The sequence below is a fragment of the Drosophila arizonae genome, chromosome 2, assembly GCF_054131065.1.
Source record: "Drosophila arizonae isolate 15081-1271.41 chromosome 2, UAZ_ARI_1.0, whole genome shotgun sequence".
Taxonomy (NCBI): Eukaryota; Metazoa; Arthropoda; class Insecta; order Diptera; family Drosophilidae; genus Drosophila; species Drosophila arizonae.
In genome coordinates this window covers 34915867-34943726 of record NC_142922.1, presented here as the reverse complement: position 1 = coordinate 34943726, position 27860 = coordinate 34915867, and the positions used below count along the sequence as shown (strand labels likewise).

Sequence of the window (27860 nt, the reverse complement as noted above, 5' to 3'; positions counted from 1 at the left end):
AGTAAAAAATATTTTTTTAAATTCTTTTTTACGGTTGCCATGTTCGTAATAGCTTTTACTATAAAACAATTTAAATTTGTAATCAAAACAACCATCTTTTAGAAACTTATTTCAATAACATAGTTTAGAAACATTTTTTTGACGTCGGCATTGTACTTTGTCTCTCTCCCTCTCTATGTCTTAGCAGCATTTGTGGCGTTGCTACGCACACAAGCAAGGGTATTGATCACTGACACTAACCAGAGAGCACATAGACTAGTGGAAAGCTTTTTGCACGCTTTTTCTGAGGCTTTAACACCCCAGACAGCTTTGGATTCGCTCGGCTCCTTACTTTTAAGTTCGAGCTACGAAAATATATGAACGCTCAATCATTTCGCTTCATGCGCTCGACCGAGATGGTCAAATGTTGAACAAAAGATCCCTCTATGCTCAATGTTTCCCTTGCTCTCTCTCTCTCTCTCTCTCTCTCTCTCTCTCTCTCTCTCTCTCTCTCTCTGTCGATACTCTCTGCTCTCTCAAATGTTTATATGTATGTATCAGCTTTTTTCCCGTCAAATCTGGCTTTTTTGAAAAGCCGATCGCGGGAAAAATTCCAAAACAGCGTGCAGCGGGAATTCTGGATTTTTTGAAGAATAATTTGCTTTATTTCCGCTTTTATTTTATTTATTGAAGAAATTTTCGTATTTTGTATGGATAATTCGTATGAAAAATTAAGTTTTCTTCATTGTAGGTAAATTAAAACCAAATAGTTCTGTAATTCAATTTTCAGTGAACGAACCAAGCGGTAATAATATGGAGCTAACCAAACTAGTATATGATTTATATTTAATTCAGAACAACTTATTGTGAACAACAATATCGAACTTTTTGATTCTATGTAAATGAAACGAAAAGACTAAAGAAAGTATGCAACTCTTTTTGTACAAGAATTTATGTCTTTAAAGTTGCCGACAAATTTTCAAATAGTGAAAAATGTTGATTCCTTTTCATGCATATATATTTTTGGAGAACATTGATAGTATTGAACCCCAATATAAGAACATCCACTCAATTCAGTAGGAAACTACTCAAGACGCTACAAAGTTTTGAGCTGAGAAGCGTGTTCTAAGGGTTTGATAGGATATATGAAATTTAGGAACTTGGCCACTTTTGCATTACTTTCTTTGCCAATGCCCAAGTGGGTAACATTTTTCGTCAGATCAATACTGTGATGCTTAACTCAATTCCAAGCATCAGGTAAAACATATATATTATAAAACTTCACAGATACGGCTTGCGGGGGTTGAAGAAATGATGCCATGATTATAAGTTGTTAAAAATATATTTAAATATCAATCAAATCAAAGCAAAAACCATCAGCTTTTTTCCGATTTTTTTCACAAAATTTCGGCTTTTTTTTAAAGTATCTTCCCACTAAAAACAGCTTTTTTTGCTCAACAAAAATTGGCAACACTGGTATGTATGCATGTGAGCACAAGCAGCAGCTCACAAAAATTGAAATTTCTTCGCAGCAAGAACCTATGCCTTCCCTTCTGTGTGAAGAGTATACCGAACTTTTCAAACCGTTTGCCAAGCTCCTACAAAACATTTGCGTTTTCGTTATTATTTGTGGGAAGGGTATGAAAGCGTTGGTGCTTATCATGAAAATGCTTTCGCGACGAGCGTGCACGCACGCACTCATCCTTGCTACATGTACTATGCCTGGGTGCGAGGCTCTTACTGGCTGTAGCAATTTGAAATCCTAGCATTTGAATTTGGTCGATCTTGTTAAGTGCTCACATACATATGTACAGCTGCGAAAAATAAAATAGCACCACTTGCAAACGCAAAGTTTAAGAAGTTCTCCTAGGTGCATTTATCAGTGTATTGATCTACTTTTTTCTTGTATATAAGCAGAAAATAATTAATAATCGCAACAAGCCAGAATTATCCCAAAAATATTAATCGTTTTTATATAATTCAAAAAATTCTCAAAAAAGTCGTAAAAAAAACCGAAAAAAATAATAGCACCACTAACCCTTTTCAAGTGAAAATCTGTATTTTTCGCAGATTTGAATATCTTCAAAAGCACTTATTGATGAGATTTGTTGTTTATATATCTATTTTGATTTAAAAATTTTCAGAATTTGTGAAAATTTGCAAAAAAAAAATGGGTCGTGAAAAGCATTACCCCACCGAACAACCCAATCTCATCAAAAAGTTGATTTTAACTCGAAATTCTCACAGGAAAGTTGGTCATTTGATGGGTTGTTAAAATCAAATGATCCACAATGCATTAATACATAAAAAAAATTGATGAAAAGCGCGGATTGCGTTGAGTTCTGACGCAAAATCATGTCACTCGTCTCATTCACGGGAGTAAAAGGATCCTTTTAAGCCGGCTACTCAACTGAAAAAGGACCTAAACATATCAGCAATGGACCAAACAGTACGGAAATATTTAAGACATCTCGATTTGAACACTTTTCGTTCAAGAAAAGTACCATATTTGAATATAAAACACATTTCCAAACGGATGGCGTTTGCAAAAAAGCAGTCTCATACTAATACACTTGATCCGCCATGTTTAAGGGTTTTTTTTATATCTAGGACCGAATTTTAAGTTCTGTGGATGTCTCACGTAGGACCGCGATCCTTTTCCACTAAAAATTAGCATCTTACTTTCATTATTCAAAAGTATGTTTCTCCATTCCTGTGTAGACCAATTTTTGTGTTTCCCTTGCAAACGCCATCCGTTTGGAAATGTGTTTTATATTCAAATATGGTACTTTTCTTAAACGGAAAGTGTTCAAATCGAGATGTCTTAAATATTTCCGTACTGTTTGGTCTATTGCTGATATGTTTAGGTCCTTTTTCAGTTGAGTAGCCGGCTTAAAAGGATCCTTTTACTCCCGTGAATGAGACGAGTGACATGATTTTGCGTCAGAACTCAACGCAATCCGCGCTTTTCATCAATTTTTTTTATGTATTAATGCATTGTGGATCATTTGATTTTAACAACCCATCAAATGACCAACTTTCCTGTGAGAATTTCGAGTTAAAATCAACTTTTTGATGAGATTGGGTTGTTCGGTGGGGTAATGCTTTTCACGACCCATTTTTTTTTGCAAATTTTCACAAATTCTGAAAATTTTTTAATCAAAATAGATATATAAACAACAAATCTAATCAATAAGTGCTTTTGAAGATATTCAAATCTGCGAAAAATACAGATTTTCACTCGAAAAGGGTTAGTGGTGCTATTATTTTTTTCGGCATTTTTACGACTTTTTTGAATTATATAAAAACGATTAATATTTTTGGGATAATTCTGGCTTGTTGCGATTATTAATTTTTTTCTGCTTACATACAAGAAAAAAGTAGATCAATATATTGATAAATGCACCTAGGAGAACTTCTTAAACTTTGCGTTTGCAAGTGGTGCTATTTTATTTTTCGCAACTGTATGTATTTATGTATATACATTTGATTGTGTGTACGCATGGGAGGCGTTGCACACAATTATGGGATATAACTTGTAGAAGCATTTGTATGCCTGTGTGCATTTGCTTGTGCGTGTGTATGTATGTATGTATGCAAGGGAGATGAACATTGGCGTGTGACTCCCTCAACTTAGAATGGTGTGAACGATTTTGGGTTTTATTTGAAGAGGCGTGTTTAAATTTAAGTAGCTGACTAACTAAAGCAACAAATGCACTTCCCATTACTTTTATAGGTATATTTTAATTGCATGAGTTTTATGACATCTAACAGATGCACCCTTTAAAATGAGTCTATTTGGCCCGTATATGTATGTATGTATGTACATACATATGCTTCTTATTAAAAAGGTAAATTTCACCTGTATATGTGCAGGTGCTAGGGATCGAAAATTGCATTCCAATTTGTCCACTGGGATTAATCAGGTACTACATTTAAAAACAAGTAAGCTCTAGTCGAGACTGCTCGACTACGAGATCCCCTGAACCCTTGGAGTGTTAGCTATTTCAATCATTTTTCGCGTCTTTCAGCTTACACAAGAAACACGCACACACACACACACACACACACACACGCACGTACGCACACACAGGCATACATACACACACACGCATACAGACACAAACGCATACACACACTCACATACACACACACTCACATACACACACACATACACAAACACATACACACATACACAAACACATACCCACACAAGCACCCACGCATAAACACGCATGGGCTGCAGTGTGCGCTTACTATGAGAAATTAATTGACTAATAACTTTTTTTGTGGACGTACGATCTTCATGAAACTTTCAGATTGTGATTATAACATGGATATGCATGTAATTGACAAAGCACAAGTCTCTAGTATTTGAAATACGCTTTTTACAAAAGTGAGGGTGAGGGGGTGAATTTAGAGGTGGAGGGTAAATTTTAACAAAAAACCGAAATTGTATAAATTGCATATAAGCATATATAAAAAATTTGGAGACTCTAGCAACAAAGGTGTAGAAGATATAATTTTATAACTGGTTTTCGATAAGGGTTTTTATCGATAAAAAAAGATCGGGATGAGTTATTGATTTTTAATGATAAACTTGATATGCGCGCTGTAATTACGGACATGTTAAAAAAAATTCAAGTCTCTAGCTCTTATATCTTCGGAAATCGACGCGTTCAAACATACGGACAGACGGACGGACGGACAGACAGACAGACGGACAGGGCCAAATCAACTCAGCTCGTCACCCTGATCAAGAATATATATACTTTGTGGGGTCTTCCACGCCTCCTTATGCCTGTTACATACATTTCAACAAAACCATTATACCCTGATCTCCCATTTTCAATGGGTTCAGGGTATAAAAAATCATTCGGATAGGCAAACTCACGATCATTGAAATAAAATCATCTACTTAAATGTAAGTGCGCCTCTTCAAATAAAACCCAAAAATCGTTCACACCATTCTAAGTTGAGGGAGGCACACGTCAATGCTCATGTAGCATGCATACACACATAAACACACACAAACATACGCACATACATATAAAGGCACTCAAATGCTTCTACAATGATTACCCCATCATTTGTGAGCATCGCGGCCCCTGCGTACACACAATCAAACATATGTATGTAAGTGTGAGCAGTTTACAAAATCGACCTAATGCAAGTGCTGGGCATGTAGCAAGGGAGAGTGTGTGTGCATGCTCGTCGTAAAAACTTTTTCATTATGCGCCCCAACGGTTTTATACTCTTCCCACAAATAGTAACGAAAACGCAAACATTCTGCACGAGCATGGCAAACGGCTTGAAAAGTTCGGAATACTCTTCACTCAGAAGGGAAGGCATGGGTTCCTGCTGCGAAGAAATTTCAATTTTCGTGAGCTGCTGCTTGTGCGCACATTCATACATATATATACACATTCGAGAGAGAGAGAGAGCAAGGGAAACATTGAGCATAGAGGGATCTTTTGTTCAACATTTGACCATCTCGGTCGAGCGCATGAAGCGAAATGATTCAGCGTTCGTATATTTTCGCAGCTCGAGCCTAAAAGTAAGGAGCCGAGCGAATCCAAAGCTGTCCGAGGTGTTAAAGCTTCAGAAAAAGCGTGCAAAAAGCTTTCGACTAGTTGTCTAGTCTATGTGCTCTCTGGTTAGTGTCACTAATCAATAAATACATGCATACATTTCTAGCAGAGTCTTTTTATGCTGAAATTTGTTGTCATTATTTCGGATTTTTTTTTTTTTTTTTTTATCACGTCGTGCTAACCAGTGATAGACTCAAAAATATGAAAAAAAATCGTCGGCATAGCGGATTGTCGTTAAAAGCGGAGACGTACTAAGCGGAGGCTCTTTCATATAAGTTTGTATTTGAATTTTCGTCGACATAACCGGTTGGACGCTTTAAGCGGAGTCGTTATAACCGGATTCTACTGTATATACTTTATAGGGTCTGCGATGATTCCTTCTGTCTGTTACATATTTTTCACAAAACCCTTATACCCTGATTTCCCATTTTCAATGGGTTCAGGGTATTACTAGATTTATTGATTCAGCGAATCGATGATTTAGATTTAATAATTTAAAAACATATTTCCACTTACTTCATGGAGCTTTAATGGTATTTCCGTTATGTTTCCTCGCACGTTTATCTGGCGTAGCAATAGGACCATTTTAAGCTCATTAGTGCTGAGACCCATCATTTTAGATAATATGACAATAATTTCTTCATCAGTTTTGGAAAACTCGCATCGTTCACCATCTATATCCATAAATTCGATATTACCCAACCATAATATAGAACTTAAGACCTTAAAAATACAATCTATATCTGACTGTGGAATTTGCAATACAGTAAGAGCCATTGTTAGTTCATTGAATTTCCTTGATTCTAAGTTTATGTCCACTGAAATATCTTCAATGGTATTTAAATATCTGTAAAATTCTGGAGGTCTTAAGCAAAAATTTTCTTGCATTTGCTTGTTTGTTTGTCCTTGCGCTACTAATTGATACATAACGTGATAATTTCGTTCTCCTGGTCCTTGAAATGTTATCCGTGATTGCTCTAGTAAATAATCTTGTATTACGCAACCTTCGATAGTGTGTTTCTCATTGAAGCAGACTTGCATAAATTTTCCAAACCGGGAACTATTGTCGTTACGAATAGTTTTAGCATTGCCTGAAAAAAAAAATCATTTTTATAAAAATAATTTAATTCTGATATTGCAATCATTTTGCAACTCTATAATGCAGTTGAAATTAAATTGTTGGATAAATATGAGCTTTCTTAAGCAAGCTCGAAAGTTTGGCATAAACTCTAAAAGTAAAGCTAGAGGGTTAAAATACTTAAAGTAGACTAAAACAGAACTTCGGAAAATTTATTTTAAATATCACGCCTTCACACCGGACCTTTGTTACCTATTGATTCAATCATGTCATAATTTTTACTAAAATTTTACATCAAGCTTACAGCACATATTTTTATATAAAAACAAGTAAGAAGGCTCTACATATTTTTATATAAAAGCAAGTAAGAAGGCTCAAGTCGACACTGCTCGACTAGGAGATACCCTGAACCCTCCAAGCTGGTATTTTAATCATTCTGCACTTCTTTTATGCACACATACATACACATGTATCCACACGAACGTATAAGTACGCAATCTGCTAACTGCGAAGGGGCGAAGAGGGCGTGGTATTCCTATTGTGCACGCTTTTGCAACAGCAAGCACGCAAAAAACAAGCGAAGGCGTGCACAAAAAAAACCGCAACTCTGCACATAGTATACTTTCAGCTTGTGTGTGTCAAGTATTTTTGCGAGGCGAGCGATCGTACGCATTAAAAACACCGGGGTGTCAAAATCACCCAAGATTTACGTGATGTGCAGGCCTCTCTTAAGCCGCTGATATGCACCGATGTCCTGATCGGTGCCGCTGATGATCCGCAAGGATTCCCTCTGGATGTCCTTGCTTTTCCCACGATGTCCTTGCTGTTCCCACGATGTCCCACGATGGAGCTGCTGGTGGCCTTTTATACCCCAGCCACAGGCCCTGCTTCGTGTGGTAACGGGGCCTGTTCGGCTCTGGAGCGGGGCCTTTTTGTTGGCTCGTGCCCATAAAAACGGTAAAGTGGCGTAATCTGGGTGACGCCACTTTCCCGCCAAATTGCGTGGCAGCCTCCCATTGGCCGAAGTACCGTTGTTGCCATGCTAGTGAAAATGTCCACTGCATCTCGGCCCGAACGGCACCTCGGCTAACGGTCACCGATGATCTTCGTGTGCGACGTGAACCCATTGCTGAATCTGTAGGAGTGAAAGAGACCGCCTCTAACAGGACTTTGACCCCCTTTCCAGTGCGAGGGTCGCTCCTATAGTATTCGCGTCGCTGTGTGGAGCAACATGTATATGCACGTATATATAAACGCACAAATACGTACGTTCACATACATTAATACGTGCATACCTATATTGCTCCTCACACAAAGGTGAGGGTGAGGGGGTGAATATAGGGGTGGGGGGTAAATTTTGATAAAAACCGAAATTGTATAAGATGCATATAAGCATACATATAAAATTTGGAGACTCTAGCAATAAAGTTGTAGGAGATATAATTTAATAACTAACTTTCGATACGGGTTTCAATCGATAAGAAAATATCGGGAATCAGCTCGTCGCCCTGATCAAGAATATATATTGTAGGCTCTGCCACGCCTCCTTCTGCCTGTTACATACTTTTAACAAAACCATTATACCTTGATTTCCCATTTCCCAACGCAAATTTGAAGACTCCAGGTCTAAGTGTTCAAATTAGGCTAAAAAAAACCAAATCAATTTTTCGATTATTCTCGATAAAAAAAGGTTTCGGATGATTTATCAAAAAAATGACAAATTTCAGCTCTCTAGCTCTTATAACTTCTGAGATCGACGCACTCATACGGACGGACGGACGGACGGACAGGGCTATATCGACTCAGCTCGTCGCGCTGATCAAGAATATATATACTTTGTAGGGCCTGCCACGCCTCCTTCTGCCCGTTACATACTTTTTCACAAAACCATTATACCCCAATTTCCCATTTTCAATGGGTTCAGGGTATAACAAGTAAGAAAACTCTAGTCGAGAGTGCTCGACTAGATACTACCCTGAACCCAACAAATAAAAATGCTCATTTAGTATGGCTGAAATATCAATTTCAATGTATTTAAAAATATAAATAAAATACCAAACTCATTTAATAAAATATAAAAATATTTTGAAACAATTAAAAAAGTTAACATCAGTTGCACCGATCGGGATTCGAACAACTTCTCGATCGAGCGTCATGCAGCTAACACACTAGACCACCTCACTCCTTCGAGTGCCTCTGACAAAACTCAAATAGATTCACTGCTGCAGCGCCATCTACCAAAACTAAACGAAACTAACTGCTGATGTGATTCTAAGAATCTGCTAGAATAACCAAACTATTAAAAACGCACATAAAGTATAGTTAAAATTTCAATTTCGGTGTATTTAAAAATATAAATTAAATAGAAAACTCATTTATGAAAATATACAAATATTTTGAAACAATTAAAAAAAATTAACATCAGTTGCATCGATCGGGATTCAAACCGCGACTTCTCGATCGAGCGTCATGCAGCTAACACACTAGGCCACCCCACTCCTGCTAGTGGCGCTGGCAAAACTCAAATACACTGCTGCTGCGCCATCTACCAAAACTAAACGAAACTAACAGCTGATGTGATTCAACGAATGTTTCTAGAAGAAGTTTGAATGTATTTGTGCACACGCACGTGCGTTTGTTAATTGGCCAAATATTTGATTATTATACTCATTCACGAAAGTGAATCAGTATATTGGTTTTGTGCAATGTCCGTCTTGCTGTCCGTCCGTCTGTCCGTCTGTCCGTCCGTCTGTCCGTCTGTCCGTATGAACGCAATCTATTTCGGCGCTATTGAAGCTAGAGACTTGAAATTTGGAACACATATTCGTGTATATCTCCGATTTATAAAGTGTTAAAATTTTCCCGATCCGCCCACTAGGGGCGTGGCAAATCGGAAAATGCATTTTCCGATATACCAGAAATCATGTTTGTTGAAGAGCTAGAAAGCTGAAACTTGGTATGTAGGTCCGCGTTGACCACCCAAGATCACGAGCTATGGCGGATATATCTACGCCCATTGGGGGCGTGGCAAATCGGATAAAACTGTATCTCCTAAAGTTGTAAACCTAGAATGCTGAAATTTTGCACGTCAGCTAATGGTATGATTCTATAAAGTCTGAAGATAAATTATAAGTCTACGCCCGTTGGGGGCGTGGCAAATCGGACCTGAAGATATAGTGATTTTTTAAATTCTCCTATATTTTGGACACTATTGATGCCAGAGATCTCAAATTTTGTATATATACTCGGACTGATCACCCAAGACCAAAAAGTTTTGTCGGATATATGTCCGCCCACAGGGGGCGTGGCAAACCGCAAAAGTTTATATCTCCTAAAGTATAATAGCTAGAAGCTTCAAATTTGGATAGTTGAGTTACTGGTGGCCTCCTCTATCGATGCACCAAAAATAATTTTTACGCCTCTTTAGGGGCGTGGCATATCGAAAAATACCCTGTAATTTTCACATTTTTTTAGGGTAAGCATTTAAACTTTGCAGTTAGGGTAACGTTATCTCTTTCTAAAAACTGACCAAAAATGAGGTGTCTACGCCCAGTTGGGGCGTGGCAAATCGGAAAAACCTGTATATTCTACAGTATTAGAACGAAACTTAACTACTAAGTTGTTGATGGGATGTGAATGAGTATTCCGCAGTCGGTAACGCCCGACTGCAACGTTCTTACTTGTTTTTTATTAATTTTTGACTGAACGGAATTTAATGAAACTTTCAGCATATGATCTACATATTATATTGAATATTTGAGAAATTAAAAAAAAAGAAAAATCATTCACAATTAGATATAGTGGCATCTGATTTGAACTTGAATGTTTTTACTCGATAAAAACTTAACGGGATGCTTTATCGAATTTTAAAAGCAAACTCGACGTCCGCGCTGTATATACGGTCATTTAAAAAAAAATTCAAGTCTTTAGCTCTTATATCTTCGGAAATCGACGCGTTCAAACATACGGACAGACGGACGGACGGACGGACAGACAGACAGACGGACAGGGCCAAATCGACTCAGCTCGTCGCCCTGATCAAGAATATATATATACTTTGTGGGGTCTTCCACGCCTCCTTCTGCCTGTTACATACATTTCAACAAAACCATTATACCCTGATTTCCCATTGAAAATGGGTTCAGGGTATAAAAAGAAACGATAATTAACGATAATTAACGAAAATGGTAATGAGTGCGTGACAGGCGAAAAACGTCTCGAGTGAGTTTACAGTGAAGTGCGCTCAAGGCGTCATAGCTTTCGCTTTTCAATATAAGCGAGAATAAATGTCTTAAAACGGAATGAAAAAGGTGCCAAATCGTAAAGGCGTCAAGTCACTCGCTGTATGCATTCCTGCATGCATTTTCTACTTCGTATTTGCTCAGATTGATGCGTAACTCTTGCCCTACCTCTTTCTGCTTCCCTACTTATTATTAACTCATATACTCGCACTCACACTCCCACTCCTTCAATTATTTTTTGCTCGGCTGAATATTTTGTCTTAATATACGTAGTAATATATGAGCACACTCTTTCACCCAATCCTTTTTCGGTTAGCTTCCATTAATCAACATATGTATGTACATACATATGTATATCTCGAAGTGCCCTAGTGCATGCACACATACATACATACATACAGTGGTTCACAGCTTATTTCAACCAGCACCTCAAAAAAAGTTTGCTGATCTATAAAATCTAAACTATAAAATCTATCAAAAAAAATTAAACGCTGGTTGTTAGTGTGATGTTTAAACTAATACAAAATCAATTTATTTATTTTTTAAATATTTTTTTAATATTTCAAATTGATTAAAATCTAAAAAATGACACCAAAACAGTTCCACAGCTTATTTCAACCACTTATGAAATAAAATTATTAAAACTATGTGTTTTTTTAAATAACAGAAAATTAATATTTTGTGTGACTGCCCTTTTGGTTAACTACCATTTTAAACCATTTTGGGATAGATTCCACCAACTTTTAAGTGACTTCTGCAGTAATTTTATCCCATTCCGCAACCAATGCAGATTTTGTGTTCGACTTCTTTGATATTTTGTGTTTGCGAATGTTTATTTCCGAAACCCACTACCAATTTTCGATTACATTTATTTCTGATGACTGGGCTAGTGGCTCATAATGTAGATCAGCCAAGTTTGGAGAATTTCCGCAGTGCATTTCGGATCAATATCTTGGTAAAATCTGAAGTCATCCTTTATGCCCAGTTTTTGAGCACTTTGAATTAAATTAGACTTCACAATATCAAGATATTTCCCTTTATCCATCGTAGTCTCTATAAACTCCATGTTCCCAACGCCGGCTGCTGACATACAGGCCCAAACCATAACGTTACCTCAGCCATGCTTTACTATAGCCATCAAATTATTTGCGTCAAGCGCTGTATTAGGCTTATGCCAACAATATGAGAGCCATTTCAAGCCAAATAAATTGAATTTGGACTCATCGCAAACTATGAAAAGGTTCCAGAATCGAATGTCCTTGTGCAAGTGCTCCTCGGCAAATTTTTGGCGACACTTCATTATTTTGTAGTTAATAAAGGCCTTCTTGCGTGGTACTCTGTCATTAAAGTCATGTTCCCGAAGCGTACGGCGAATAGTTTCTGGGTGGCATGACTTGCCAACTCTTCCTTAACATCATTGGCCACTTGTCGTACCGATAGCCTTGGGTAGTCTCGGATTTTTATGACAATACAGCGCTCATCCATGGGATTCAAAATTTTGTTCGGAGCAGTTCTACCTTTATTGTGGGTTCTATTTTCACGGAAAAATCGGTATATGATGCTTTTAACTGTAGAATCGCTAGATCCAACCACCTCATCGATTTTTGTACGGGAATGGTCATTTTCATAGAGTTTGACAACAAGTTCCCGCTTCTCAATAGTTGTGCGTGGTCCCACTTTGCTAAATTCACTCTTCTGCAAGTTGAGCTCTCCAAATTCAACACAAACTTATATCATCACATTGCGAAGCCATTGAATGAAGCATATAACAAGAATCTACATCTGCATTGCTAAATAACGGACTTTAATCAGCTGCAAAGTTTGTGGTTGAAATAAGCTGTGGAATTTTTTTGGTCTCATTTTTTAGTTTTTAAGCAATTTTAAATCTCTAAAAAATATTTAAAAAATAAATTTTTATTTATTTTTATTTTACAAAGTTAGCTATAATACACAAGAATATTAAAGCTAAGTATATAATAAGAGCGCTAGCGACCAGGCCTTCGGACCTATGTAGGATTATATCTTATTTGTTAAATTACAATCTTGTAAATATCTATATATTTTATTTATATTTATTGTTGTGACGTAGGGTAAGATGGATGAGGGTAGTATATTTGGAAAATGAGCTTTTCTAATGCTAACTAATTTTTTGCAGGTGTCCAGCAGGTGTGCGGTAGAGAGCTCTAGACCACATAAGTGGCAGTTCCACTGCTACTGCTGTGTCCTATCCGGAGGCGGGTGAAAATAGTGCTTTTCGTTCGGGATGTGTTGATAGGGAACTTGACTTTCTCCAAATTTGGGTTGCAGTTCCTGTATCTGTGATGAAAATTAGCCCAGATTTCGATTTTTTGCGAGTGGAGCTGTTTGAGAATAACTTTTCGCAGATCTTTTTCCGCTGAAGGGAGTATCATGATTGTGGGATACTTTGACATTGCTTTTGCTGCATTGTCAGCCAACTCATTGCCCCTAATGCCCCTGTGGCTGGGAACCCAAAATATGTTAAGTTTTAGAGGGGTTTTTATTAAACTTTCCCGTATCTGGACGATTGTTGGGTTTGTGTTAGATAGATTTTTGACAGATTCTACAGTCGATAGGCTATCGGTACATATCGTAAACTTTCCAGTTCTGCCTTGTGCGTAAACGATGGCTTTCAGAATAGTAGTGTTCCTGCTGATAGAATTTTACCATTGATGTCAACGCATGCGAATGCAGTGAGTTCAGCTGATTTTGTTGCGTCAGTGAATATCCACGTTCGATTAACATAAAATTCCTTGGCTGTTTCATTATAAAATAGTTGGCGGAAAGTTTCCCCGTTTGTGTGATTTTTTGGAAATTCCTGTAGCCCGCAGTTAATAGAGGATTGGCTAAGAAGCCATGAAGGGGCGCTGGGGATTTTCGGTGTTGTTGGAGTTGCGATATTCCATTCTTTGGAGAGAGCGGCGCATCGGCGTATTGTGGAGAGGTATCGGTAGGTTCTCCGTTGATTTATAGCTTTCCGTACCACAGTTTGAAGGAGCTGGTTGGGTGAGCAGAACATTTTCGGGATAAGCAGGACTGTTGTTTCTGCAACTCTGTCCTCCATTGTGGACAAACCCGCTTCTGCTAGGACGCATTTTATTGGAGATGTTGGGAAGGCGTTGATACTGCGACGAACCGCTATGTGGTAGGCTGGTTTAAACAGGCGGATATGTGACTTTGCACACCAGCCGAATATTGGCAACGCGTAATCTATTTTTGCCAGTATAAGAGCCCTGGCGACATTTATAAGACTATTTGTATTTATTAAGGAATGTTTGGAGCTAAGATATTTTATAATGTTTAGTTTTTTTTCAAGGTTATCTCTGAGATACAGCCAGTGATTTTTAAATGACATTCTCTTGTCGAAATATAGGCCTAATATCTTAAGAGCCTGGACGCATTCTATAGTAAAGTTATTAAAGCTTAAACTAGAGTATGTACATCTTTTTTTTTACAAATGTGCAAAATTTTACATTTACTGGGAGATAGGGTTGCACCAGAGCCCAGACCCCAGTTGTATATTTCCTTAAGTATATCTTTTAAAATATTGTTAAGTTTTGTTAAGTCCTTGATTTTACTAAAGATTATGGCATCATCTGCGTACATGATTGATTGAATTTTTTTATGATTAGATACAATTTTGTTGATTTTTTCAAATGCTATAATGAAGAGAATAACCGATAATGGTGATCCTTGGGGAATGCCAGTATATAAATTGTGATAGTTTGAAAGTACGTTGTTGATCCTGACTCGAAATGAGCGGCGGGTCATAAAAGCCTTCACTATATTGAAGACTTTTGTACCCACCCTCCATTGTTCGAGTTGCTGAAGAACAGTATGAGCTCCTACGCGATCAAATGCCTTTTCGCCAAAAGCGTGACATGATTTCTTGAGGAAAGGGCGTCTGACACGAAGTGCTGCAAGTGCAGCAGAGAGTCCATCGTACTGTGTTTGGGTTTGAAGCCTACTTGGTTCGAGCTGATCAGTTTATTTTTGGTAGCGTACCATAAGAGTCTACGGGCGATCATTTTTTCGAATGTTTTGGCTATACATAGAAGTAATGAGATGGGTCGGTAGCTAGCAGCTTCATCAGATGGTTTGTTTGGTTTTGGGATAGGTACAATGATAGCAGATTTCCACACGTGGGGGTACTGACCAACAGAAAATATATTGTTGTATAGCTTTAAAAGCTCTGCTTTGCCTGTGGCGGGCAGTTGTTTAAGCATCGGATACGAGATTCTGTCGTGACCTGGTGTTTTGCCTTTAGCCTTTGTTAGGGCAGTTTCTAGTTCTAACTCTGTGAAATCGTATTCGAGTTGTTTAGCAGATAGACTAAGTCTACCAGGAGCATGAACATACTCAAGGGATGCTGCCTTTTGTTGCCTGTATTGAATGTTGAAGTTGCAGTCTTCGGAATACTTTGACCAAGTTGTGGCAAATATGTTCGATATTTCTATTCCGTTATTGATGTATTATTAGCTCTGATACACTTAAGCTGGGGAGGGGGGACTCCCACCAGGGATTTAATGTCGTGCCAGATTTTTTTGGAGGAGGATTGAGGAGAAATATTGGATGTGAAGGCACCGAGGCTCTCACGTTTGGCTTCTTTAACTGCACGCTTAAAGAACGCATTTGCTCTTTTGTAAGCTATGAGGTTAGCATCTGTCATTATACTCATTCACGAAAGTGAATCAGTATATTGGTTTTGTGCAATGTCCGTTTTGCTGTCCGTCCGTCTGTCCGTCTGTCCGTCCGTCCGTCTGTCCGTCTGTCCGTATGAACGCAATCTATTTCGGCGCTATTGAAGCTAGAGACTTGAAATTTGGAACACATACTCGTGTATATCTCCGATTTATAAAGTGTTAAAATTTTCCCGATCCGCCCACTAGGGGCGTGGCAAATCGGAAAATGCATTTTCCGATATACCAGAAATCATGTTTGTTGAAGAGCTAGAAAGCTGAAACTTGGTATGTAGGTCCGCGTTGACCACCCAAGATCACGAGCTATGGCGGATATATCTACGCCCATTGGGGGCGTGGCAAATCGGATAAAACTGTATCTCCTAAAGTTGTAAACCTAGAATGCTGAAATTTTGCACGTCAGCTAATGGTATGATTCTATAAAGTCTAAAGACAAAATTATAAGTCTACACCCGTTGGGGGCGTGGCAAATCTGACCTGAAGATATAGTGATTTTTTAAATTCTCCTATATTTTGGACACTATTGATGGCAGAGACCTCAAATTTTGTATATATACTCGGACTGATCACCCAAGACCAAAAAGTTTTGTCGGATATATGTCCGCCCACAGGGGGCGTGGCAAACCGCAAAAGTTTATATCTCCTAAAGTATAATAGCTAGAAGCTTCAAATTTGGATAGTTGAGTTACTGGTAGCCTCCTCTATCGATTCCCCAAAAATAATTTTTACGCCTCTTTAGGGGCGTGGCATATCGAAAAATACCCTGTAATTTTCACATTTTTTTAGGGTAAGCATTCAAACTTTGCAGTTAGGGTAACGTTATCTCTTTCTAAAAACTGACCAAAAATGAGGTGTCTACGCCCAGTTGGGGCGTGGCAAATCGGAAAAACCTGTATATTCTACAGTATTAGAACGAAACTTAACTACTAAATTGTTGATGGGATGTGAATGAGTATTCCGCAGTCGGTAACGCCCGACTGCAACGTTCTTACTTGTTTTGTATTTATAGGTTTGCCATAATTTTTGCTTTTTATCCCGATGATCTCCCAGATTTTTCTTCCACCAAATTATCTTTCTTTTAAATGTGTGGGGTTTGTTTTGTGGAATTGCTTTATTTGTCGCCATTCGAATTGATTTGGTCATTTGGGAGACTTGCAGTTGAATGTCTGCATTTTGTGTGAATGAGGTGTGGGTATTATAGTTTAAACGAAACAATTCCCAATTGGCTAAATCAATTTTGAATTTAGGGGAGAATTTAGACATTTCAAAATGAAACTGATTTAGTATTTCGGTTATGACTGGGAAATGATCGCTGCTGTATAAGTCGTTTAAAACTTCCCAATTGCAGTGTGGATGCAGATTAGAGGAGATAAACGTGAGGTCTATGTGTGTGTAAGTCTTATGTGTGGAAAAATGTGTTGGACTGCCATTATTCAAAAGAGATAGGTTAGTTTTTTACCTCTGGAGGTGGTGCGTGGAGAGCCCCAAGCAAAACCCCAGGCATTGAAATCTCCAGTAAACAATAGTGGAGCGGAGAAGCTGTTTATTATTGTAAGTATTTCGTTCCCAGAAAAATATTGATCAGGGGGGATATAGCTGTTAAGAATAGTAAATTTTTCGTTAAGTTTTAATTGAATGGCCAAGTGAAGTATACTTGAGCTAGTCAGAGAAGGGAGCAGAGACTGCGGTAGGTGCCTTTTAACAAGAATTCCTATTCCTTGTTTGGCATTAAGGTTGTGTGGTAGGTTAGTGAAGTAACCTATGTATTGTTTGTTGCAGATTATGTTTTTTGAGTTAAAAGGTAAGTTAGTTTCTTGAAGACATATTATATCTGGATTTATATTATTTATTAGAATCGTTAATTCATCAAAATTATTTATATATCCTTTTAGGTTCTATTAAATAACTTTAAATAAATGAAGTAATAATTGATATATGTATGTCTTCAGGGAACATAGTATTTTTTTTTTTTTTTTTTTATTTATTATTTATTATTATTGTTGTATCAGTCGGATATTGAATCAGTTGGTTCAAGATCGATGGTGTTATTTGGGGTTGAATCAGATAATGACTCAATTGAGCCACAATCGGTGGTGTTGTTTTGTGTTAAGTGTGAGTGAGTAGGTGATTTTGGTTTTGTTCGGTTATTGAGTGTTTTTTTCTAAGAAATGAGATAGAGAAGGGGACAGCTGGGATGAAGAGGGAAGTGGTGAGGAGAGAGTAGAAGGAGATTGAGAGTTATTATGTGGAAGCGAGTCGGGCGACGAGAGGCGATCGTCAGAGCCAGCAATATTGCTCTTATCAGTGTAACGGTTTATGTTGTACTTTGCTTTTTGTGCTGTGCTATTTTCGTTTTCTATGTTTGCTGTGACTGCGGCGTAGCTGTCGGGCTTGGATTGTTTAGGCAAGGCAACTTTGTAATGAAGCTTTGCCTCTCTCATTGTACACTTCTTCGTGGTTTTTATTTTCAGTATTTCTTTTTGCTGTAAGAACGCACTACATTTTTTTGTCTGAGGCAGCATGGTTCTGTGAGCAATTCACGCACTTTGGAGAGCAGGTACCAGAGTGCGGGGTGAGTCCACAGTTACTACACCTTGGTTCGTTCTTGCAGTATTTTTGGGTATGGACGAGTTTTTGGCAAGATTTGCACCGCATGGGATTCGGAACAAATTCGGATACCTTTACAGTGTGCCAGCATATGTCGATTTTCGATGGAAGGTTGTAGAGATCGAAAGTAAGAAGCATAACACCCGACGGTTTCGCTACACCCTCAACTTGCTTGGTGAATTTGTAGATTGCGATAACTTTTTGGGAGGCGAGCTCTTCAAGAATTTCGTTTTCGGGCACGTTAATAAAGTAGGGTGCATAAAGTCCCTTTAACCGAATTAAGTGATTGGTGGAGTTGGCATTCTATTTTGCATATACCTGGGAGTTCTTTTGCGTTGATGAATTTGTTGGCGTCGTCGATTGATTGAACCAACATTAGTAGATTTCCGTCTTTTAAATTTGTTATTGCATTAATATTCTTATTGATGTGCTTAAGCGCCTTGTGTACAGCGAAGCAAGAATATTCTGAGATTGTTTTATCACTGTCTTTGGCGGAGATTATTATATATTTTGGGTTAGCAATGTTGTTAGATGGCAGTTCGGGAAAGTCATTTAAAGTTTTTGAAGGTGGTTTACGTTTTTTTGTTGGGGGACTGTCGGCCAGAGTGCTGAACCGATTATGTCCCAGGTTTGGGGGCCCCGGGCCACCCATGGTTTTTTTTTTTTTTTTTTATCTGCGATCAAGCGCTTTGAACTAATATTTTGTAAAAGTAACGGTTGATAGAAAGAGTGTGAGGAGAGAAGAGAACTGATAACAGCACGATTGGTTAGCAACTAACGTCTGCTCGCGATGAGTGTTAGTCGGTGACTGATTTAAAAAATAAATAAATTGATTTTGTATTAGTTTAAACATCACACTAACACCTTGCGTTTTAATTTTTTCAATATCCCCAATAGTTTAGATTTTATAGATCAGCAAACATTTTTTTTTTAGGTGCTGGTTGAAATAAGCTGTGAACCACTGTATATACATACCGTCGCATTCCCACGAAATGATCGAGTCTTTATTTTTTTGCAAAATTGAGATTTTAATGCAGAACGGTTAGAAAACATCTGTCTCACATACTATCACATACCTACATATTCTAAAATACAGTGACATTAACATCCTGTAAAATTAAATTTTTCGACATACGATCATTTTGCGCAAATGCGACGATATGTTTTACCAAATAAATGACATGACGATCTCAATAGTTTCAATTGGGAAAATTATATCATTAATTATATTTTTATGTATTTTGAAACAATTAAAATACACATCAATTGCGCGCTGTGGGGTCGAACCCGAGACTTCTCGGTCGAGCGCCCCACTCTTAGTAAAAAAGTGTTATGGCAAAACTGAAATAGGTTCATTGCTGCAGAGCCATCTAGCAAATCTAGAGTGAACTAACTGCTGAGAACTATAATAATTGTTAATTCATTAACGTCGATTGACTTAACTTAACGATTAATAAATGACAAATCATCCACAATTAACTGTACCGCCATCTGACCTTCACTGGGAATTCTTGTGAATTAGGAGCCGGCATCCAAAATATAACGAATTGTATATATATATATTTAAAATTTTGAGACTCTGGCTTTAATGATGTAGGAAATATATTTTAGTACCGATTTTCGATAAGTTTTAATCGATAACAAAATAACGGGACTAGTTATCGATTTTTGGAGATAAACTCGATATGCTATGTATAAATTTGAAGTCTCTAGCTCTTATATCTTATAAGATCGGCGCGTTCAAACATACGGAGAGACGGGTGGACGGACAGACAGACGGATAGGGCAGACAGAATTGAACTCAGGGTATAATAAACTGCCTGTTACATACATTTTAAGAAAACCATTATACCCAGATTTCCTATTGAAAATGGGTTCAGGGTATACAAATGTAAAGTCTGTAGCTATCATATATCTGCGTTCAAGCATAGGGACAGCTCATCGCCAAGAATATACATACACTTCAACGACCATTACACCCAGAATTCACACTTTGAATGGGTTTAGGGTATAAAAAACAAACTTCTTTTATTGGATAAAAACGCTAAAAGAAACGCATGTAATGTCTCTAGTATTTGAAATACCATTTTACAAAATATGATGAAAATTTGAAATACTTTAGTTATATACAGACCGCTACAAAAAAGGAAAGCTAGGGAGAGGATCCTTCTGAGATCGACAGAAAGCTATCATCATTCAATAATATATACATATAGGATCTGCCTGTTGGATACATATTTATAAAAACATTTAATGGATTTAGTGAATAATAATAGGTCAAATTTCTTACTTTAACGAAGCTCGTCTTTTCTGTTATGCTTTTATTTCTATTAAATTAAAAACTAGAATAATTTTATTTACCGAATGCTTCCAATATGGTATTCGCTTCTAATATTTGTTGTTGAATCCAAGACGAAACATTAGATGTGATGGCACACAAGTATTGTAAAACAAATTTTGTTGACTCTGTCTTTCCAGCTCCAGATTCTCCAGAAATAAGGCATGACTAATTAACATTAAAAAAAAAACTTTACATAAATTTATTTCTTGTTAAAAGCATTATAACATTAAAACAAACAACTCAAACATCTATTTATTTGTGAAACTGGACAAATAAAAAACTGCTCGACAAGAAGATACCCTGAACTCTGCAAATGATATTCCAATCATTCTGCACTTTTGCACTTTTATACACACATAAAAGAAACACATGTCCATCTATATCTATGCGCACCTATTAGAACGCGCTCTGCTATCTGCGTATTAATCAGCGACTGCGCTCGGGCTATGTTCAAGAAAATTTCATCACGTGATCATATTGTGTGTATATTCCAAGGAACAAGTCTCTAGTATTTAAAATACGTTTTTCACAAATTGCAGTTAAAACGGGTGAGGTATCGAAAATCTGTGTATTTATCAAATGTAAAGCACATAAAATCTGAAATCTCCATGTCTAATAGTGCTCAAATTAGGTTGAACAAGTAAGTGTTCTACTCGACTACGAGATACCCTGAGCCCTCGAAGCTGATATTATAATCATAAAATAAGATAAACTTGCAATGTGTATGGTAGTCTAGTCTCTAGCTCTTATATCTTCTGAGATTTTGGCGTTCGAACAGACAGAAGCAAAAACGGACAGCTAGGACTAAATCGACTTAGCTCGTCGCCCTGATCAAGGATATATATACTTTAACAGGCAAAAGGAAGCCTCGCAGACCCTATAAAATATATATTCCTGATTAGGGCGACGAGTTGAGTCGATACAACCTTATCCGTCCGTCCGTCTCGGGAGATATAAGAGGCATATACGTTTTTTTCAAGTCCATGTATATCACGCTCATATCGAGATTTTTTCCAAAAATCGATAACTTCTCCCGTTATTTTGTTACCGATTAAAGCTCTTATCAGAAATTAGTTATATAATTATATCTCCTACACCTTTAGAGCTAGAGTCGTCAAATTTTAAATGTAGGTTCATAATTATTTTATATAATTTCGATTGATATTATAATTTACCCACCCGCCCATATATCCACCCTCTAACCATTAAATTTGCAATTCAATGTTATAATCACGATCTTAAAGTTTCATACAGATAGTCCATTTACACAATAAAAAGTTATTAAACATTACGGGTGTGGGGTTAATTTTGACAAAAACATATAAAATTTTGAGACTCTAGCTTTTAAGATGTAGGAGATATAAATTTATTACTGGTTTTCGATAATGTTTTTAATCGATAAAAAAATAACGGAGCAAGTTATCGATATTTAAAGCAAAACTCAATATGCGCGTGCTATACACGGACCTAGGAAAAATTTCAAGTCACTAGCTCTTGTATCTTCTGAGATCGACGCGTTCAAACATACGGACAGACGGATAGAGCTAAATCGACTTAGCTTGTCGCCCTGGTCAAGAATGTGGCGAGCATGTATGGATACATGTTGGCCAAGTCGACTTTAAAATGCCTGTAAAAACCAAAAATTTCATGAATCTGTCTGAAATTTTGGAAGTAGATTCATTTGATATATTTAAGTAAGATGGTAAAATCATTTGTTTCACTTTTTGATTATAATTTCAAGTTTTTCAGATGGATACATAAAAAGAGCTATGTATCCACTTTTGCTCGTTTTAAACTTTTTTAAAATATTTACTATTTTTAATATTTTGTCCAAAGCTCTTTAGCTGTAATCACACTAGCAATGCACTTAGGCAAACTCTCCACCACTTTTCCAAAAGAGGCATGCGAAATTTCGCTCAACTTTGCCCGGATCCGACACTAAAACCCCTTCATCCCAGTCGGTGGTGTAGCTTACATTGAGAGCATTTTTTTAACTAATGCCCAGAAATTTTCATGGGGTTTTGGTCTAGGCTTTGAGTAGGCCACTTCTTTATCAAAAATTTTTGATAATCGAGTTAATTCTTGACGATTTTCGCTTTGTTCTGGGGTTCATTGTCCTGCTGAAACACGACTTCTTCCCCGAGAGACGCACTATTATCCATAAAGTCTGGAAGGTAGACCTTCATAATATTCAGAAGTTCTTCCTTAATCATAAGTCCATCGATCTCAACCAGCTGGTAGAGGTTCCACATGGGAAACAGCCTCATACCATCAGGCACACTCCACTATGCTTCATGACATAATTCTTATAAAGCTTTCCCTGTTGCCGGTGCTAATAATACTCCTTTCCGTCACACTGGTAGTGATTTATTTTGGTATCATTTGACCAAATAACCCTCTTCCAATCGTATTCGGTTCGATTTCTATGGTCTTCGTAGAATTTGAGGCGAGCGGACATCTGTAAAATTATTAGCTCAAAATGACCATGAAGCATAGTGGAGTGTGCCTGATGGTATGAGGCTGTTTCACATAGTGGAACCTCTACCAGCTGGTTGAGATCGATGTACTTATGATTAAGGAAGACTGTCCGAATATTATGAAGGTCTACCTTCATGACTTTGTGGATAATAGTGCATCTCCCGAGGAAGAAGTCGTGTTTCAGCAGGACAATGAACCCCAGAACAAAGCGAAAATCGTCAAGAATTAACTCGATTATCAAAAATTTTTGATAAAGAAGTGGCCTACTCAAAGTCCAGACCAAAACCTCATGAAAATTTCTGGGCATTAGTTAAAAAAATGCTCTCAATGTAAGCTACACCACCGACTGGGATGAAGGGGTTTTAGTGTCGGATCCAGGCGAAGTTGAGCGAAATTTCGCATGCCTCTTTTGGAAAAGTGGTGGAGAGTATACCTAAGCGCATTGCTAGTGTGATTACAGCTAAAGATCTTTGGACAAAATATTAAAAATAGTAAATATTTTAAAAAAGTTTAAAACGAGCAAAAATGGCTACATAGCTCTTTTTATGTATCCATCTAAAAAACTTGAATTTAGAATCAAAAAGCGAAACAAATGATTTTACCATCTTACTTAAATATATCAAATGAATCTAATTCCAAAATTTCAGATAGATTCATGAAATTTTTATGTTTTTACAGGCATTTTAAAGTCGACTTGGCCAACATGTATCCATATGTTCTCGCCACTGTATATGCTTAATGGAGTCTGCCACGCATCCTTCTGTCTGTTACATACATTTAACAAAACCATTATACCCTGATTTCCCATTTTCAATGGGTACAATAAATATTGTGGCTTGGCAAGTTTTTAAAATAATAATAAATAAGTAATACATATATAATAAACACTAGTTACCTGATTAATTTTTTCTTCAACAATGCTTCTATAGGCAGCTTCAGCTAATGCAAAAACATGGGGATCTAATGAACCCATTTTGGCCATGTGGTATTGCTGAACATAATCCTTAATAAAAATGTTTGATCAAAATAATTAGTTAAGTAATCTTTAGGTTTAGGATTTAAGCAGTGAAATAAAATACATATAACCGGGTTTAATTTACTTTAAAATAAATATTTAAGCTTATCTAAGGAGAATAAAGTCTGACATTTAAGCAAAGAACACAAACGCTCAGGGCTATATGGTTCAGTTCGATCCAGAGACTTTAGACCTAATTTTTACTAATTTATTCACTAAAGAATATTATTTCATTTAGTTGTCTTCGCGGAATAGAGTTTCGCTAGTGCTTTAGTGGAGATATGCTTAACTGCTTAACAACAGTTCTAGTCTATATTGCTCGATATCCCCCGAACTCTTCTCCACATCAGTTTAATAATAACGCGTGGATTTTTGAAAGCAGAAGTCTCTAGTAGTTGATTGACCAACAATGTTTTACAATGTAGTATTATTAGAAAAAATACCCATATAGAAAACGATTTTTAAAATAAAAATAACATATCTATTATTATTATTAATTAACCTAAACGGAAATACGTACCTTATTAAAAATATTAATACATTTGTATGGATTTACTGCGATTAATATCGTTCCAGAGTATGTCTAAACTTATATGTTAAGAGTAACCAATGGTCTAAGTAATTAACTAATTCTTTTTTTTTTTGTAATTTATATTTTTTTATTTAAAAAATATATTCTATATAAATAATAAATTTAAATAATAGTAAAATTTTATTTTAGGCTAATGATTAATTTTACCATATTATTAAAAAGCCCTAAAATAGATACGATTTATTTCATTTTACGTGTTTTAGTTGAATACTTATAAATCTATAATTATCGATCAAAATCCGTAATTTTTTTCGTAGCTCAACAGTCACGAAGGAAATTAATCTGATTGTACCAAGTCTCAAAACTCAAAACCCAGCAGTTAATATTTATAATAATTATATTTAAACAAACAAAATTACCTATTATAATTTTTTTCTAAGCTTGGAAAAACTAAATTTTCTATAATTTCTTGATAATCTTTAATGATTGACCGAAAATACACGATCATTATAGGTGTGGCAAAACGAATATAGATTCAACAGCGTCAGTCCATTTCGCATGGACATAGTAGAAAAACTGCAGCGACTTTACAGCTAAACAGTCATCTTGCAAATATACGTATAGGGAACATGGTTGTGCGATGATCAACGCTACTTGCAAGTTGATGTATTCAATAAAATTGAATGAAAAAGTATGCGATCTACATATAATAAAAAAATGATAAAAATACACCAAAATGTATATGCAAAAGTTAGTGAGTCTAGCTCTAAAATTGTAGGATGTATAACTTTATAATTGTATTTCGATAGTTATTTTAAGCGCTAAAAACGGTAATGGTTATCGAGAAACAGACGGCCGCACACAGACGAACAGGGTATAAACGACTCAGCTCCTCGCCATTCGAATGGGTTCAGGCTGTACAAATGTACTATGTAAATGGGCGTATCAGAGTATTTTCTATGTGGCTTCGTTTATATATTTCATGAATATAGATTATGAAATAAAGATGGTCAATGTTCTAAAATTTTATTGTTTTAATAGAATAGACATTTCATATTGTAGATTTCAGTAAGGCGTAAATCGAATTATTTAAAGTTGATTATGAACTTCGTCTTTTTGAATTCCATCAATAGAAAATTACGTTTATATCTGTAAGGTATATAAATATATAATAATAATAATAGAATGCAATCAATTAGTTTTAAAAGGATACATATATTATATCTTTAGAATATCGAAGTCTTAAATTATAGTTTATTCCATCTTCGTCTATTTCGCTTATTGTTGTCATGTCAGCAACACTATTGTTTGAAGTAGTCGCCATTTTTTCTGAAAAGTAATAAATAAATAATTAAATTAAATTTTCAATGTTAAAATCTTTCACTATAAAACTATACAAATTTAACGTTGTTGTCCGTATAAACGCCAAGATATCTCTCTACAGATATAAGAGCTAGAGACATTTTACATGTATACTTATATAGTCGATATCAACGTCCTTCCTCTCGCTGGCAACCAATATTCATCCAACATATTATAAACTTTTGATGGCCGCAGAGTAATCGCTATTCGGTTTGAAATATAACAAGTAAGAAAACTCTAGTCGAGAATGCTCGACTAGATACTACCCTGAACCCAACAAATAAAAATGCTCATTTAGTATGGCTGAAATTTCAATTTCGATGTATTTAAAAATATAAATCAAATACCAAACTCATTTAATAAAATATAAAAATAATTTGAAACAATTAAAAAAAGTTAACATCAGTTGCATCGATCGGGATTCGAACCGCGACTTCTCGATCGACCGTCATGCAGCTAGTGGCGCTGGCAAAACTTAAATAGATTCACTGCTGCAGCGCCATCTACCAAAACTAAACGAAACTAGCTGCTGATGTGATTCTAAGAATCTGCTAGAATAACCAAACTATTAAAAACGCACATAAAGTATAGTTAAAATTTCAATTTCGGTGTATTTAAAAATATAAATTAAATAGAAAACTCATCTATGAAAATATAAAAATATTTTGAAACAATTAAAAAAAAATTGACGTCAGTTGCATCGATCGGGATTCGAACCTCGACTTCTCGATCGAGCGTCATGCAGCTAACACACTAGGCCACCCCACTCCTGCAAGTGGCGCTGGCAAAACTCAAATAGATTCACTGCTGCTGCGCCATCTACCAAAACTAAATGAAACTAACAGCTGATGTGATTCAACGAATGTTTTTGTTGTAGCTGCTGCACGTGCGTTTGTTAATTGGCCAAATATTTAATTTTTTTTTTATTAATTTTTGACTGAACGGAATTTAATGAAACTTTCAGCATATGATTTACATATTATATTGAATATTTGAGAAATTTAAAAAAAAAGAAAAATCATTCACAATTAGCTATAGTGGCATCTGATTTGAACTTGAATGTTTTTACTCGATAAAAACATAACGGGATGATTTACCGAATTTTAAAAGCAAACTCGACGTCCGCGCTGTATAAACGGTCATTTAAAAAAAAAATTTAAGTCTCTAGCTCTTATATCTTCGGAAATCGACGCGTTCAAACATACGGACAGACGGACAGACGGACAGACAGACAGACGGACAGGGCCAAATCAACTCAGCTCGTCACCCTGATCAAGAATATAAGTACTTTTTGGGGTCTGCAACGCTTCCTTCTGCCTGTTACATACATTTCAAGAAACCCATTATACCCTGATTTCCCATTGAACGCGTCGATCTCAGAAGATATAAGAGCTAGAGACTTGAAAGTTTTTTCCTAGGTCCGTGTATATCACGCGCATATCGAGTCACTAAAGCTAGAGAGCTAGAGCTTCCAAATTTTATAGAGCTAGAGATTCCAAATTTTATATATAGACTTATGTATTTTATCTACCCCTATATCTACCTCCTCACCATCACCTTTGTAAAAGGCGTATTTCAAGTACTAGAGACGTGTGCTTTAGAAGGTACACACATTTTCATATGATTACGGTCTGAAAGTTTCATTAAGATTGTACGTTTAGAAATTAAATTATTCAACAAATAAATTCTCATAATATTGCCCACACTGCAGCGCAGCCCAAACGCAGGTCGCTGCTTACTGCGCAGTTAGCAGAGCGCGTTCTACTACGTGCGTGTGTATGTATGTGTGTCGAAAAGAAGTGCAGACTGATTAGAATATCAGATTAGATGGTTCAGGGTATCTCCTAGTCGAGCAGTCTCGACTAGAGTCTTCTTACTTGTTATAAAATATATATTTTATTTTGAAGGTACGAGATTG

General features: G+C 36.5%; 1 protein-coding gene and 1 long non-coding RNA gene across 19 annotated transcripts in view; one reads left to right on the top strand and one right to left on the bottom strand.

Annotated features, from left to right (window-relative positions):
- Positions 1-27860, bottom strand: part of Myo81F (unconventional myosin 81F) — a 281418-nt gene that overhangs the window by 151806 nt on the left and 101752 nt on the right. For all 18 annotated transcript variants that reach the window (XR_016268482.1, XR_016268484.1, XR_016268483.1 and 15 more), the window contains exons 2-6: positions 25794-25909; positions 24569-24631; positions 23929-24036; positions 20576-20720; positions 6087-6661 (exon numbers count right to left, since the gene is read on the bottom strand). Coding sequence is in view for 14 of the 18 variants with exons in the window: in XM_089461766.1 (XP_089317892.1) it covers positions 6087-6661; positions 20576-20720; positions 23929-24036; positions 24569-24631; positions 25794-25904 (1002 nt within the window). In the remaining 4 variants the exon portion in view is untranslated. The remainder of the gene's footprint in view (positions 1-6086; positions 6662-20575; positions 20721-23928; positions 24037-24568; positions 24632-25793; positions 25910-27860) is intronic.
- Positions 5659-27860, top strand: part of LOC149270965 (uncharacterized) — an 83702-nt gene continuing 61500 nt past the window's right edge. The window contains exon 1 of the long non-coding RNA XR_016268489.1: positions 5659-5845. This is a non-coding gene — a long non-coding RNA (uncharacterized LOC149270965). The remainder of the gene's footprint in view (positions 5846-27860) is intronic.